The 12,570-nt window shown below is 43.1% G+C and overlaps 2 protein-coding genes across 3 annotated transcripts; both read left to right on the top strand.

Moving 5' to 3' along the window:
- Nucleotides 1–892: 892 nt before the first annotated feature.
- Nucleotides 893–3,257, top strand: LOC131348419 (gamma-aminobutyric acid receptor-associated protein). Its single transcript, XM_058383329.1, has 4 exons — nt 893–1,155; nt 1,640–1,718; nt 2,357–2,475; nt 2,862–3,257. The coding sequence occupies exons 1-4, from the start codon at nt 1,066–1,068 to the stop codon at nt 2,931–2,933; spliced, it is 360 nt and encodes a 119-aa protein (XP_058239312.1). The 5' UTR covers nt 893–1,065; the 3' UTR covers nt 2,934–3,257.
- Nucleotides 3,258–3,542: 285 nt separating this feature from the next.
- Nucleotides 3,543–8,682, top strand: gps2 (G protein pathway suppressor 2). 2 transcript variants are annotated; one of them, XM_058383325.1, is made up of 13 exons: nt 3,543–3,717; nt 3,850–4,440; nt 5,027–5,144; nt 5,272–5,381; nt 5,514–5,626; nt 5,830–5,909; nt 6,025–6,104; nt 6,414–6,585; nt 6,705–6,788; nt 6,903–6,979; nt 7,101–7,196; nt 7,291–7,353; nt 7,724–8,682. In XM_058383325.1, exons 3-13 carry the CDS (start codon nt 5,051–5,053, stop codon nt 7,814–7,816), a joined length of 1,062 nt encoding a protein of 353 aa, XP_058239308.1. In that variant the 5' UTR covers nt 3,543–3,717; nt 3,850–4,440; nt 5,027–5,050; the 3' UTR covers nt 7,817–8,682. The 2 variants fall into 2 exon arrangements, with proteins under 2 accessions (XP_058239308.1, XP_058239309.1); XM_058383326.1 differs by having other exon boundaries at nt 3,543–4,440; nt 6,028–6,104.
- Nucleotides 8,683–12,570: the final 3,888 nt, after the last annotated feature.

Genomic DNA, 12,570 nt, shown 5'->3' with positions numbered 1-12,570 from the left:
TCCTGTTCCCTACAGACACAGCAGTGCATTATGGGTATTCTGTACCAGCTGGAGTTTGGACAGTAGTGCATTGTGACCCCTCCCTACTCAGTGTGCACTCTGTAGTGAGCAGGGTTAGTATTGTAAGAGTTTATCTCTGTAGCCGGACGCGCAGCAGCCCAGAACTCAGTATTCGAAAGATCAGTCTCACACCTGTTTCCGTTTTTCTCTCCTTCCCTCATTTATCCTCCTGTCAGTATGAGTGTGATGAGACTCTGAGACGGTCACAGCAGCAGCATGGTCATTTCACCTGCACACCTTCTGCTGACCCGTGTGTGGAAACGCTCCCTGATGTCACACTGAACCTGTTTCTATTTAATTTTCATGTCATCCTAAAACTCGTCTGTGCGTCACGGAGACGGAGCCGCGGGACTCTGGACACCTTCGTAACTGGAAGTATTCTGATTTTGTGTGGAGTCTAAAACACAAGATGTGCACCTATCTCCTGTTTATTCTTATTTTTATATCATGAACTGATCTGATTGACTTGGTAAGGAAAGTGAACTCTCACATCGTCCTTATTGTTTTCTTTCTTCATGCATTATCCCATCTCTCTCTCTCTCTCTCTCATATATTCATGTACATCATACCTGACCTGCTCTCTGTGTGAACAGTAGAGAAGAGTAAGGTGTGTGTGGGAGTGTGTGAGTGCACACGTCCTCAGGTCTGTGCGTTGTTTCCAATAAAACTCTTGTCAGCGTACTTTATTGTGATAGTGTGATGATGGAGGGATAAATGATGTGGTGTTTGTGTACATTGATTTAATTTTAAACCTCTTCAGATCCTCTGCAGATATCTGTGGAGTTAGCGCGCCATCATCAGGCCAGAAAGAGTGAGGTTGCTACGTCGTTGCGTCAGCTTACGCACTGACGCACGCACGCAGCCCCGCCCCCTGGTCCCGTGTTATTCGATATCTTTCCGCTTTCGCTGCAGTCAGTTTGTAAACATCGAGCCGTCAGGCAGCGGAGCAGCACCGAGCCTCGTTTCTTTACATCGGAGATTAAAATCTCCCGAAAAACTTCCAACATGAAGTTCATGTACAAAGAAGAACACCCGTTTGAGAAGAGACGGTCTGAGGGAGAGAAGATCAGGAAGAAATACCCGGACAGAGTGCCTGTGAGTACAACAAACACTTAGCCTAGCCTGTGACCATGACGAAGCGGAATCAGCGACTAAACCTCAGCAAACTGAACAATATTCACATTTTAGTAATAAACACTAATGATCCGCTCCGAGCTGTAGATTGTCATTGATTTTTTATAATTTGGGGGATATGGTTTTAGCTAAACAAACAGTAGCTAGCCGCTCACTGGCCCTTTAATTCCCTCTGACCTGTCAATAAAGAGTTTAATTCATCTTTACAGAATAACTGCAGCGCTAGCTAACATGTATCATATGATGTGTTCTTTATGAGAGGATTGTTCCGTGTGTGTGTGTGTGTGTGAGAGAGAGAGAGAGAGAGAGAGAGAGAGACGTTAATTCAAGAAAAGTGATGCATTTCCGCTCTACAGCGTTTCTCTGATCCACTCACATTCTCCCTGTGTGTGTGTGTGTGTGTGTGTGTGTGTGTGTGTGTGTGTGTGTGTGTGTGTTCTCTCAGGTGATAGTTGAGAAAGCTCCCAAAGCCCGGATAGGAGACCTGGACAAGAAGAAGTACCTGGTTCCCTCGGACCTGACAGGTGAAGAGTAAACACTCCTTACAGTCTGCTTTATTTACATTCACTTCCACACTGAGTAGAATATCCTCTCCGAGTTAGTGCGCATGCGCGGAGCACCAGGTCGCGTTAGCGTTGCCAAAGAAACAAGAGCCAGCTTGTGTTTTTTTCTGTTTCTTTAGTTTTTTTTTTTTGAGCGCGTGCAGGACTCCTCCCACAGAGACGCTTCTTTACTTTATTTTCTTAATCACTGAGGGACAGGAGCACGTGGACACACCAGTGATGATGAAAGTGATGTGTGAAGATGAAGAGAATGCATTAAAGACGGGAGTGGGGGGTGATTACAGAGAGGAGGCACACCTTCAGCTGTGTGTGTGTGTGTGTGTGTGTGTGTGTAGTGATGTCCAACTCTAAAACATCAGAATGTTGTGGCTAGTTCAGGTGGGGGTGATGCTCTCTGGGTCATCCTGAGTGCCGTGATGTTTATGATGTTTGGAGATCTGACTGATGGATGGAGCAGATCGTTGTGCTGTGTTTAACCTGAGCTCCTGAGAGCAGTGTGAATGACGAGTGTTGTACTAACACACACACATAATGTAATGCTGTGTGAGATATATATATATATATATATATACATTATTTTTTTTCTTTTTCTTTTACAGTGGGTCAGTTTTACTTCCTGATCCGGAAACGGATTCACCTGAGAGCTGAGGACGCACTCTTCTTCTTCGTCAACAACGTCATTCCTCCCACATCAGCTACCATGGGCCTGCTCTATCAGGTGTACACACACACACTGGATAATATTATTCCGATCATATTTCTGGATAATAAAGGTGTTTTCAAACACATGTCCTGATCACAGTGGTGTTACATTTTGGTTGTAAAGATATAAAAAAAAATGCAGAAGGATAAAAATGTGAAGAATCTACATCTACAAAAATAAACAGAAGTAAATAAGTATAGAATAAAAATATGTAAATACAATGATTTTGTGGAATGTGATTTAGATAAAACTCAAATCCCCAGTTCAACTTATAAACTTCACACTTTCACTTCCTCTGGAGACTGACTGTGTGTGTGTTACATATGTGTTTATACAGATGTGTTTATACAGGTGTGTCTTACAGATGTGTTTATACAGGTGTGTGTGTGTGTGTATTACAGGAGCACCATGAAGAAGACTTCTTCCTGTACATTGCCTACAGTGATGAGAGTGTGTATGGAGAGGACATGTAGAGATCAGTTTAACCCTAACCTCACTGTTTGACCATAAAGATTCAGTAGCGTCCAGCTGAGTGTGTGTCCGGCTCACTTCCTGTTCCTACTTCTGCACTCTTTCTACATGATTCATTATTCTGGCCTTCCTGAAAAAATCCTGCTCATCTTTTAACACACACACACACACACTTTCCTTTTTTTCAGTGGTGTGTTGTTTTTTTCTGCATGTACCATCGCTGATACTGATGAGATTATTTTTATTTAAATATTTTCAGCTTTGAGTTTTTGCAGTATGTTTTATTGAGTATGTTGCTTTTTTGTGTTTTAATATTTTTATAGCTGTTATTGTGGCTAATATATCATGTGATAGTGACCAGGTCAGTAGATTTGCTTTATATATATATTTTTTTTAAAAAGGAATGAGATTTTTTTTCCTTTTTTTGTATCTCTGTTTCTGAATGCTGTCACATAAACACAGTGGGAAAAATCTGTGTGTGAATATTCTTTTCACGTAGACTCTGAGGTAAATGATGCTGTGGAGTGTGTGGATGCAGCACAGTGCTGACCTCACCTTCACACGTTAAACACCACCTCACCTGGGTTGCCAGATTGGTTCTGATGGAGTTAACACACTGCATTTCACATGTGATTAAACTGTCAGGAAATCTGCTCCTCTAACACAATCTCCTGTACATGTAGTTATGTTTACTGTGACACACACACACACACAGTGTGTTACATACAGAACGTGTGGGTCAGTCACAGAGCAGGTCACTGTTAAACTGACCTGGCACTGAAGTCTGTGCCCTAGTGAGGGGTTTATTAGGGTGAGAAGCGTGTGCTGGAGCTGAACTCTGTACAGGAGAAAAGAAAAACCTCCTGAACGCCACAGCTGATGAAATCTTCCATCTTTTCCTGCACACAGATTCTCTAGATTTAATTTTGGTGTTTTTTCTGAGCTCTTCTTTATAGAGTCAGTGTTTGGGGTCAGGGATACATATGAGCTCAGGGTCTGACGTCATAAAACAGTCATAAAACAGTCTTCAACACTCTGGACCAATCAAAGTCCGAGTTTACAGGATGACCCCGGAAGCTATTGATCTCAGCTCATTCAAGTGATGAATAAATGTGGATGTTACTGTACAGTTCTAATATTCGGACAGATTTTCTAATTGCTATTGTATTAGCAGTTAGCTAATAGTCTGCTAGTGATGGCAGGAGGGCGTGTCCTAATTAGCACATATATGTTAATTTATTTTATGTGTTGTGTTTGTGTTTAAATGAAAACCTTTTGAAAGGGTTTAATAGTGGTCACTGCCTCGGCTCCGTTGTGGCGTGGTGCGCATGCTCGTGACGTCGTGGGGGCGCGTCCTCACCGGAAATGCGTCACCTGAATTCTTTGCCATTTTTGTTTTGGCTAATCTGTCAGAGCTGGAGAGAAACTCTTTCCATGTGCGGTGTTTAAGGTGTGAGGATTCCAGCGACTGTCCGCTTCACATCACAGACAACATTCTCCGGATAAAAAGTAGGTGTCAGAGATCGTCCCTGTCCCGCGGTGATGAGTTTAATCCGAGCGGCCGGGTTAGCTCCGTGTCAGAGAGCCGTGTGAGGGAAACATCTGATGAAGAACAGCTCAAATCTTCTCTCCTTTTAATGCTGACTAAATTCACCTCATAAACCCTGTCTGTCTGTCTGTCTGTCTGTCTGTCTGTCTCCGTGGTGATGTGTTAGTAGATGAAGAGCAGGCTGGGATTCTGAGCAGTTAAAGCGGAATCTCCAGTTCCTCAGGGTTTGCTGATAAATACGGAATTCTTTATAATTCTCTCAGTTTAATCCCAGTGCTGTTTATTAAACTATAACAGGGTCGAGTGTAGATCAGATCAGTCAGATATGCTAATGCTAAACAGCTGCGTATGAAAGCTAATGATCATATAACTTAAATAATAATAATGCTTAATAATCATAAATAACGGTTCATGACGCTGTCATAAAAGTGACGCTGTGATCTGCTGAATGTGTAACAGTAGACAGGTAACAGTAGATACCTGTCTGTCTGTCGGTCTGTCTGTCTGTCTGCCTCATATGGACATCTCTGTCTCTCTCTCTCTCAGCTGGCCCGGCCGATTCCCCCCATCATGCCCGCCCTGTTGGAGAGGCCCAAGCTGTCTAACGCCATGGCACGCGCTCTACACAAACACATCATGAGGGAGAGAGAGAGAAAGAGACAGGGTTAGTACACACACACACACACAGGGGGTAGGTGATTACATGGTAGCTAATCAGTCCACTCTGTGGCAGTAAAACCAGGACTGTGTGATAATGAAGGTCAGAATAACGTGAGTGTGTGTGTGTGTAGAGGAGGAAGAGGTGGATAAAATGATGGAGCAAAAGCTGAAGGAGGAAGAGGAAAGGAAGAGAAAGAAGGAAATGGAGGAGAGGATGTCTTTAGAGGAAACCAAAGAGCAGGTGAGTGAGTGACATTTAGCTTGCTATAAACCCCATCAGACCTGCTGCTCCATCACCACCACCCTCACTGTCTTTCTCTCTCTCTCTCTCTCTCTCTGTCACTGTCTCTCCCTCACACTGTCTCTGTGTTAGATAATGAAGATGGGGGAGAAGCTTCAGGGTCTGCAGGAGGAGAAACACCAGCTGTTTCTGCAACTGAAAAAGGTTCTGCATGAGGAGGAGAAACGTCGAAGGAAAGAACAGAGGTACACACACACACACACACACACACTTAAATATCTTTATGTATAGATGAATGCTGGAGTGAACCTATCAGGAGAACAGGAGTGTGTTATAATGTTATTCATGTAGACTAGCTGCAGTAATTACATTAATCATTAGGTGTAACTGTAATCATCTGATAGAATGGAGAGAGAGAGAGAGAATATGTGTGTGTGTGTGTTTACAGTGACATGACGACACTGACTTCAGCTACATATCAGCCCAACATGGCCGTTCACTCAGGACAGCACCTGCTCAGCATGCAGCGTGAGTCTTGCACACACACACATGCAGATAACTATTTGACATTTATTTGCTCTTATAATCTCTTCATCTTGCTCCCTCTCTCCAAACTGTTCTGTTTCTCTCTCTCTCTCTGTAGCAGGGTCAGTCTCTCACGCCCGGTCTGCAGTTCTGTTAGGAGAGCGCAGCAAGCAGCTTTTCCAGCCTCCTGTCATTTCTGTGAGTCACACACACACCGTCTCTCTCTCTCACCCTCACCCTATCTCTCTCTCTATCTCACTCTCACCCTATCTCTCTCTCTCACCCTCACCCTATCTCTCTCTCTCACACCCTCACCCTATCTCTCTATCTCACCCTCACCCTATCTCTCTCTCTCACCCTCACCCTATCTCTCTCTCTCACACCCTCACCCTATCTCTCTCTCTTACCTCACCCTGTTTGTCTCTCTCTCTCTCTCTCTCTCTCTCTCTCTCTCACCCTCACCCTATCTCTCTCACCTTACCTCACCCTGTCTGTCTCTCTCTGCAGGGTCGTCCTTTTCCATCTCAGCCTGGTTTTGGTGCTGTTGTCTCTGAGCACACTCAGTTTGGTGTTCAGGCAGGTCATGGGTCATTTGGAGTCACACAGTCCCAACATGCCGCAGCCTTTAACCCCAGCCAATCAGCACCCGCCACCTACAGCAGCTCCGCCCACATCCGAGGTGTGGTTACCATAGTGATGTCAGTGTGGGATCATTACTGAGTTAGGGTTGATGCTGAGACCTAGTGGGATTAGTGTGACACTAACTGTTGCTGTGTGTATGTGTGTTTGTGTTTCTAGGTGCATCAGCATTCCAGGCCATGCAGTACTTGCCCCATCAACAGACTGGCTACACTGTACACACTCACTTCACCTCCCAGCCTGGTGTGTGTGTGTGTGTGTGAGAGAGAGAGATATATTTAAAACACTTAAGTACACTTTAACACAATGTGCCCTCTCATTGTGTGTGTGTGTGTGTGTGTGTGTTTGTGTGTGTAGGTTTTCTTCCCAGTGCTGCGATCCCACTACAGAAGCAGTTGGAACACGCTAACCAGCAGTCGGGCTTCACTGACTCTGTAAGTGAAACACTGGAGTGTTCTGTTGGATTGTTTATTTAGAGTGAAGGGAAAATCTATTAGAGACTGCACTTCAGAACACACTGAAACTGTGTGTGTGTGTGTGTGTGTGTGTGTGTAGAGTGCGTTGAGACCCATGCACCCTCAGGCTCTCCATGCCAGTGCTACAGGTTTGTTGCCCACTCCCTCCATCGCTGTGCAGATCCCTCACACTAAGGTGAGACATGTGACATGATGCATGAACACACACGTGATGTGTGATGTCACGCTTCAGCCTCTACATCTGTATGGTTCTGTGTTTTTCTGAGCAGGCTGGCCTGCCTTACGCACCACCACCCAGGCCAGCATCACCTGGATCCTTCACACAGCATCCGGTCAGTTCACGCACACCTCACACACTAAACATCATCATCATCATCATCATCATTATTATTATTGTGGCATTAGCTTAAATATGTTTCAAATGAACATCAGTTTCCTGTGACTAGATTAAGACTCTGATAGATTATTGCTGATCTTTTTTGAGAGAGATTTTAATTGTTTCTTCTGCATTTAATATAAAACTAATAACCTAAATTCAGCTGATTTTATTTTATGTATAGCACATAACCGTTTACAGTAACTATTAGTTAACTGATCTGTCTAATCCCCCCCTCCTTCGCTCTCTCTCCCTCTTTCCCCCTCTCCTCTCTCCATCCGCCTCTCTCCCTCTCTCCCTCTCTCTGTGCATCTCTCTCTCTCCAGGCTACGTTTCAGAGCTCGTCTCAGCCGCCACGCCACACCTACCTCTCCTCTCACACCCAGTCAGGACAGAGGTTCTATCACCATGGCAAATAATCAGCCACTCAGGTGATGGATGTAGTGGGTGTGGTCCAGGTTCAATGACCTTGCTGGCCCCAATTCCCCCTTATACGCACACACACACACACACACACACACAGAGTAACACTTTATTAAAAAGAATCTGTATTTTATTATAGGCTTTTATTATCAGCACAATGACTGGTTTAGGCAGTGGTGCAGTGAGGGAGCGGTCTGATCAGGCAGCGTATATATATGTATGTATGTATGTATGTATGTATTTGTGTGTGTGTGTTACATCATCAGTCAGTTCTGACATCAGCCTGAGGGACGTAGGACAGTTAGAGATGTGATGAAGGAGTTAATATATATGAAGGTGAAGCACATTTGTACGTCCATACCTGTGTCTATGTCGATGTGGACCAGACCGTGTCCAGACCAGGGAGATCTAATGCAGGACATGTAACCCATACATAGCAGTGTCCTAACATCTGTCCACAGCAGTTCATTTCTCCACAGTCCCGCGTCACAGCAGCCTTCAGCATCTGTCTTCATACAGAGGTTATAACGCATGGTTCCTTCAGCATGATGTGGTTTAAATACCAAAATGTTAAACACTTCCTGTTTGACTCGGTGGACTTAAACACTCATATGTACACATCATTTAATCATCATGCTTCTCTAATGCACTCTTCAACCTTTACTCTTTACCTTTATTTAGCATCAATTTCTTTCATTAAATTTGCTCTCAGGGCTTGTTGTGTAAATACCCCCCCTCTCTCTCTCTCACACACACACACAGTGATGAGGGGAAGAGTTATTTTGCTTAAAAATGTGATGTAAATAGTTTGAACAAAGTTGCACTAAATTTGTTCTGAAAATAAACAGTAATTGTGAACTGAGGAGATTTCAGTGTGACTTACTGCCCACTGCTCTGACCTCCATGTCCTGTATCTCAGGTTCTGCTTTTATGAACTATGACACCCCTAGTGGTGTTCTCAGGTAGTGCAGATTCCTTCCAGGACACCAGGGGGTGCCTGCACTACCAGCTCAAGTCCATCCTGCTGTGAACTTCTCCAGTCACCTGCAGGCTGTCCATCATCCACCACTTCCTGTCACATCACGTCTTTGTGAGGAAATGTTTCTGGACAACTGAAAGAGAATCCTGAGGGAAGAATGTCGTCAGTACACAGTTCTGGTTTGTTCAGGTGAGGAGAAGAGTAAGTGGAAAGGTCCAAGCATGGTGAGGAACAGTGAAGTCGTCCTCCTGCTGTAAGCATCATGTCAGGATGATCTGCTAGAAAAACACAAGCTGGAAGACCCTCAGCTGCCCAGATACAGATCTGGACTGCATCCTGGAGTGTGTCCCTTTAATTAATCTTTAACCTTTAATCTACCACAAAAAAATACTTAAAGGCATGGTCAGAAATGACAGAGAACTCAAACAAGGAAATTAGGAGCAGATAAAAAAAGCTGTAAAAATAAATATTTATTATAAATATATATATATAAATTGACAACTTCTGTTGAATTTAAACAAACTGTAGATGTTTCTGCAAATTTAAACTGGTTTTATTTCCACTTTTTTGCACTTTTCACTGACACATGCAAATAAACCTTCACTTTTATTTCTGTATATATATATTAAACCTTTAGCAATTTGAGTTCCAGTAGCTCCGCCCTCTGTAGCTCCTCCCACTATAACTCCCCCACTGTACTTCCTCCCTCTGAAGCCCCTCCCACTATAACCCCCCACTGTATTTCCTCCCTCTGTAGCTCCTCCTACTATAACTCCCCTCACTGCAGTTCCTCCCTCTGTAGCTCCTCCCACCATAACTCCCCCACTGTAGTTCCTCCCTTTGTAGCCCCTCCCACTACAACTCCCCCCCTCTGTAGCCCCTCCCACTACAACTCCCCCCTCTGTAGTTCCTCCCACTGTAGCTCCTCCCACTGTAGCTCCTCCCAGTTACAGTCAGAATCCTACTCATTTATAAATGACTCTTTAATATGAAATCAGCTCATGTGGTGACAGTGTTCACTAAAATATTGGGAAACCAACAAGAACTCAGTGATGTGTGTTTGTGTGTGTTTAAAGACAATACACAAGGCACGCTGTGTGTGAGGGAAAAAGAGAACAGGACTGTGTGTGTGTGTGTGTGTGTGTGTGAGAGAGAGAGAGAGAGAGAGAATACACAACCCTGACTGTTGATTCATCTCCGGTCCGCCCCCATACACACTTCCTACCAACTCCTACTCATATCTACACAAACATACACACTCCTCTGTCTGATGTAGTGTGTGTGTGTGTGTGTGTGTGTGTTGAGACAAGGGATCTGGAAATAATATGTAACTGTAGCAACTGAGCGTGTGTGACATCAGGAGATTAAAACCTAGAATGTGTAAGTTTGTGGAGAGGTCACAACTGTGTGTGTGTGTCTGTGTGTTTTTCTGGAAGAAAAAGTTTAACTGTTTACCTCCTTCCCGCTGACATACACTCACTCTCTCACTCTGTCTCTTGTGGGAGAAAGGAAGAAAGAAAGAAAAAGAAAGAAAGAAAGAAAGAAAGAAAGCACTCAATCCTGAGTTAGCTCCTCTCAGTCAGATCACAAGGGTGTGTGTATGAGAGAGAGAGAGAGAGAGAGAGAGAGAGAATCAGTTGATGGAACAGATGATGAAAGGACACATGACCTGGTAGAATCATGGATCATAATGGAGAAGGTAAGAGAGAGAGATGATCACTCCAGACAGGAGACATCACTCGCTGTGGAAATGAAGACAGTGTAAAGATGACGGGATGGGGCTTTATCTCCGGCTACATTTAATTATTTATCTGTGTGTGTGTATGTGAGTGAGAGAGAGAAAGAGAGAGAGAGAGAGATCTGCCATTTTGAAAGCAGGCGGAAGTTGACTTAGCAGTTTTTTTTTGGCTGGTGGAGGCAGAGTGTGAGCGAGAGAGAGAGAGAGAGTGAGAGAGAGATAGGAGGAGGAGGAGGAAGAGCTTCGATGATGAATCAGGAGGACACGATTGCCCCTGAAATGAAACAAACCCGGGTTTGAAATTGACAGCGATGTGGTGTGTGTGATGTTTATTTGAGTGATTGATTCATTTGGAGCAGATGAGATGACGAACATGTGAAATTGAAAGCTGTGTGTGTGTGTGTGTGTGTGTGTGTGTGTGTGTGTGTGTGTGCGTTAGAATGAATGAACAGAGAGTCGGGGAGAAACACCTTTGTGATAAAGGTTTGTTTTCTGTCCTATGTTTACTGTCTGATATAATAATGTTTAGTGGTATTTTCTGTGTGTGTGTGTGAATACTGAGGCAGTGTGTGGAGTCGAGTCGAGGCTGCTGGAGTCTGAGGAGCTTTTCACACCACTCTTCCTCATCGCCTGATGAATTCTGGGGTCTTTTTTTTTTTTTTTTTTTTTTTTTACAAAATATATACGGCTATGGCGCGGGTCCGAGACGCGTCCACGTGTCCTATTGGTCGTTCTCGTGGCGTTTTCTGACGTTTTCGCTCCTTATTTGTTGATTTTCGGCGCTTAAACCCATGCGCCCGCCATTGTGCTCCTTAAAAACCTCTTAAACTCGACAAATTTGCGTGTGATTCGGTGAATATGGACGCAGAGATTCCATCGACGTCGGGTTTTGGAGATTTTAATGAGTTTTATGATGAACCTGAGAGCAGGTGGGTGACTTCATGTTACTGCCCAGACCTGGGGTCAGATTTATTCTGCATGCTGTTACTGCAGTTCCTTCTGTTAGTTTTATTTTTATTATATATACCTTTTCAAATAAGTTTCCCAAATTTAGCAGTGTGTGTGTGTGTGTGTGTGTATTTGTGTATTTGTGTGTGGGCATGGTGTAGGATAAAGCTGCAGTGTGTACTTATAAATGTGTAATAAAACCGTAATAAGTTCATCATTATTTAAAAGATTTCAGAGAAAGATAAATATTAATGATTTAATTTTCTGTTATTTTAGTTTTGTTTGATCTTGTGATGTTCCTAACTCTCATTTTATTTATTTATTTATTTTCTGATCTGTCAGACACACACTTTACTTGAATTGATTATCTTTTAGTTTTGTGTAAATGTGAGGCATGTCCAGTTTTTTCGAGGGTAAAACGGAGAGTTTTGTCGGATTTCGGCGTCGTTTTATTGAGAGAGAATAAAAGAAGGAAATTTCCACATGAGGCAGAACTTCTGCTTTATTCTCAGCTTTGATATTTACTGAAAACTCCTCAGGATCTTCTGATTAATCCTGATCATCTTCAGAAGCAGCTGAAATCACATTTTAATTTCATTTAATAATTGTTTCTTAATAAAATCTAAAAAATAAATAAATAAACAAACTTGTATTTAGAAACTCTGAAGGAAGTTGAGGTGTGTGAGATTTAGTTACACAGAGCTGTTTTACACCCGAACACAAACACACAAATATCTAGAGTTATTATTATTTTATACAAAATTATCTAACAATTTACTTTATTAAAGAATATTTAAAAAATATCTAAGTTACACGAATAACACAAATAAACCACTTGTTTATGATCTGTGTTGGAGGTTATAGGTATGTGTGTGTGTGTGTGTGTGTGTGTGTGTGTGTGTGTGTGTGTGTGTGCAAAAAAATCTGACTAAAAGTCTCTATCTGTGTGATGAGAAAGGACGAGGTGAGGCTGTGGCGGGAAAACGCAGGGCGTGGTTCGGACGCTTGTCTCCGTTTTAAACCAAAACATTTAATTACAGACTCCATCATATGCAGAATTTTAACTTTAACCAAAATAACATCAT

The sequence above is a fragment of the Hemibagrus wyckioides genome, linkage group LG28, assembly GCF_019097595.1.
Source record: "Hemibagrus wyckioides isolate EC202008001 linkage group LG28, SWU_Hwy_1.0, whole genome shotgun sequence".
Taxonomy (NCBI): Eukaryota; Metazoa; Chordata; class Actinopteri; order Siluriformes; family Bagridae; genus Hemibagrus; species Hemibagrus wyckioides.
Note: the sequence above shows the minus strand (reverse complement) of the source record. Positions and strands in the feature narration are given on the sequence as shown.

What these genes read in the sequence shown, in the direction of transcription:
- LOC131348419 (XM_058383329.1), top strand. Translation starts at nt 1,066, where the DNA reads ATGAAGTTCATGTACAAAGAAGAACACCCGTTTGAGAAGAGACGGTCT. An exon ending in AATACCCGGACAGAGTGCCT is followed by an intron (nt 1,156 to 1,639) that starts GTGAGTACAACA and finishes GTGTTCTCTCAG; the next exon opens with GTGATAGTTGAGAAAGCTCC. An exon ending in GGTTCCCTCGGACCTGACAG is followed by an intron (nt 1,719 to 2,356) that starts GTGAAGAGTAAA and finishes TTTCTTTTACAG; the next exon opens with TGGGTCAGTTTTACTTCCTG.
- gps2 (XM_058383325.1), top strand. Translation starts at nt 5,051, where the DNA reads ATGCCCGCCCTGTTGGAGAGGCCCAAGCTGTCTAACGCCATGGCACGC. An exon ending in AGTCGGGCTTCACTGACTCT is followed by an intron (nt 6,980 to 7,100) that starts GTAAGTGAAACA and finishes GTGTGTGTGTAG; the next exon opens with AGTGCGTTGAGACCCATGCA. An exon ending in TGCAGATCCCTCACACTAAG is followed by an intron (nt 7,197 to 7,290) that starts GTGAGACATGTG and finishes TTTTCTGAGCAG; the next exon opens with GCTGGCCTGCCTTACGCACC.